Below are 1,782 nucleotides of genomic sequence, written 5' to 3'. Positions count from 1 at the left end.
CCCAACCCCCCCTCCCGCATCACTGACCGTCCCCTCAGACTATGAGCTCCATGCCGGACCACTTAGTCCCGACCGACGCGTCCAAGTCGGCGTTCCTGGAGTTCGGCGGCCACGGCTACCCGGGACCTCAGCAGCCCTCCCCGGGCCTGAGYCACGGCCACTACCCGGTCCACGGCCTGCACTCAGTCGGGGCTCCGCAGCACGACGGGCCCTTCTCGGCCGGAGGATCCTCCTACGGCCGCTCTCTGGGGTACCCGGCCTACCACGCGCCTGTGAGCGCGCACCATCCMGGGACATACCTACCCTATCAGCACGGGGGCCTGGGACAGTCCAGACTGGAGGAGGCTGGTAGGTCTAATAATCTGATAATTATTAGAATAATCTGATAATTATTATAATAATCTGATAATTATTATTAATTAATAAGAAAGGGGAGTGCGGGAAAATAAACAGTCAAAAACCTGCGGAGAACAACCGGGTCTGATGAGGATCACCTCTGATGTTTAACAATCTGTTAAAAATTAATCCATATAAATAAAACTGTTTAATATTTGGGTAGATTATATAAAAAATAGTCAAATTAACAAATAAAAATAAACACTAATATATCAGTAATATTATCAAATGGCTCAAATTAAACGGATTTTCCAACTATTTGTTCATCTTTAATTATTATTAAATCACAGCAGAAATTAACTTGTATTTATTTAAAAACAAGGATGTTAAAAAAGGGGGCATTTTCTTTTTTTTTCATATTTTTTTTCAAACTCTGCTAAAATCTAAAGGCTTTTACTGAGTTTTTCTGAACAAAACCACCAGGCAACATGTTTTACTGGAGTGTGTGTCTCTTGGTGTCCCTCTGATGGACAGAGAAATGTCCAGGTGTCCCCACCTCTCACACAGTGACTGCAAACATGGACACCAGCCCCTGCAGTAAATTCATGTTAAAATATAAGAAAAATATGTTTTAAGTCATTTTTTCATTTTCTGAATTTTAGCTCAAATTGTTCATAGGTGAGAATTTCTTTCTAAAGATGATCAACCATAAAAACCTGTTAAATGTAAATGAATTATTTTGTGGGATGTTTTGTTGAAGGTCTCCGCAGACAAGCTGGTGTATGAATAAAACAACAATTGACATGATAGAATTTTTGAGGTTTGGACCCTTGAACGTCTGGAGAATAAGAGACGGAACCACAGCTCATCAGAATAATTGGATCCACTCTCGGGTCGGTCTGTTSAGCGTACCCGCAGAGAGTCTCCTCACTGGGCCTGTGGTGTCCCACTGTGGCCCACATGGCTGCTCTAAACCCAAACCATCATCATCCTCCTCCTCCTCATCCTCATGTCTCTGAATACATCATCTCTCCCTCTAAACACAACATTCAGCCAGAACCTTTTTACAATAAATCAACACGAGAAGGTATAATTTATTTGTTACATATTCTGTGTTTTACACTAAATAAAATCATCTAATTTAAATAAAAAATGTAACAAAGTTGTAAACACATACTGCAGGCTGCACCAAATGTTACCAGATGGTTTATTCTTTTTACTAAACTTTTATAATTGTTCTTTTTCTAAAATGCAAAACAATAAAAACATCAAACTGTCCAAATATGTTTTGTCTGTTAAAAGAGTTAATTATTTTTAATGTTTCTCAGAAGATTTTCTCCTCAAATATTTATTTAAAAGTACGTCTTTGTTCAGGTCTCATTATGTCACATTTACCATTTAGAAACTCATAAAAATAATTAAATCTGACTGAGACACGTATAGAAA

General features: G+C 39.4%; 1 protein-coding gene across 1 annotated transcript in view; it reads left to right on the top strand.

Annotated features, from left to right (window-relative positions):
* Positions 1-11: 11 nt before the first annotated feature.
* LOC106525247 (homeobox protein Dlx4a) overlaps positions 12-1,782 on the top strand; it is a 20,349-nt gene continuing 18,578 nt past the window's right edge. Inside the window, exon 1 of the mRNA XM_014019404.1 lies at positions 12-348. Coding sequence (XP_013874858.1) covers positions 42-348 — 307 coding nt within the window. The 5' untranslated portion in view covers positions 12-41. The remainder of the gene's footprint in view (positions 349-1,782) is intronic.

The sequence above is a fragment of the Austrofundulus limnaeus genome, unplaced genomic scaffold (genome assembly GCF_001266775.1).
Source record: "Austrofundulus limnaeus strain Quisiro unplaced genomic scaffold, Austrofundulus_limnaeus-1.0 Scaffold220, whole genome shotgun sequence".
In the NCBI taxonomy this organism is placed as follows: Eukaryota; Metazoa; Chordata; class Actinopteri; order Cyprinodontiformes; family Rivulidae; genus Austrofundulus; species Austrofundulus limnaeus.
Note: the sequence above shows the minus strand (reverse complement) of the source record. Positions and strands in the feature narration are given on the sequence as shown.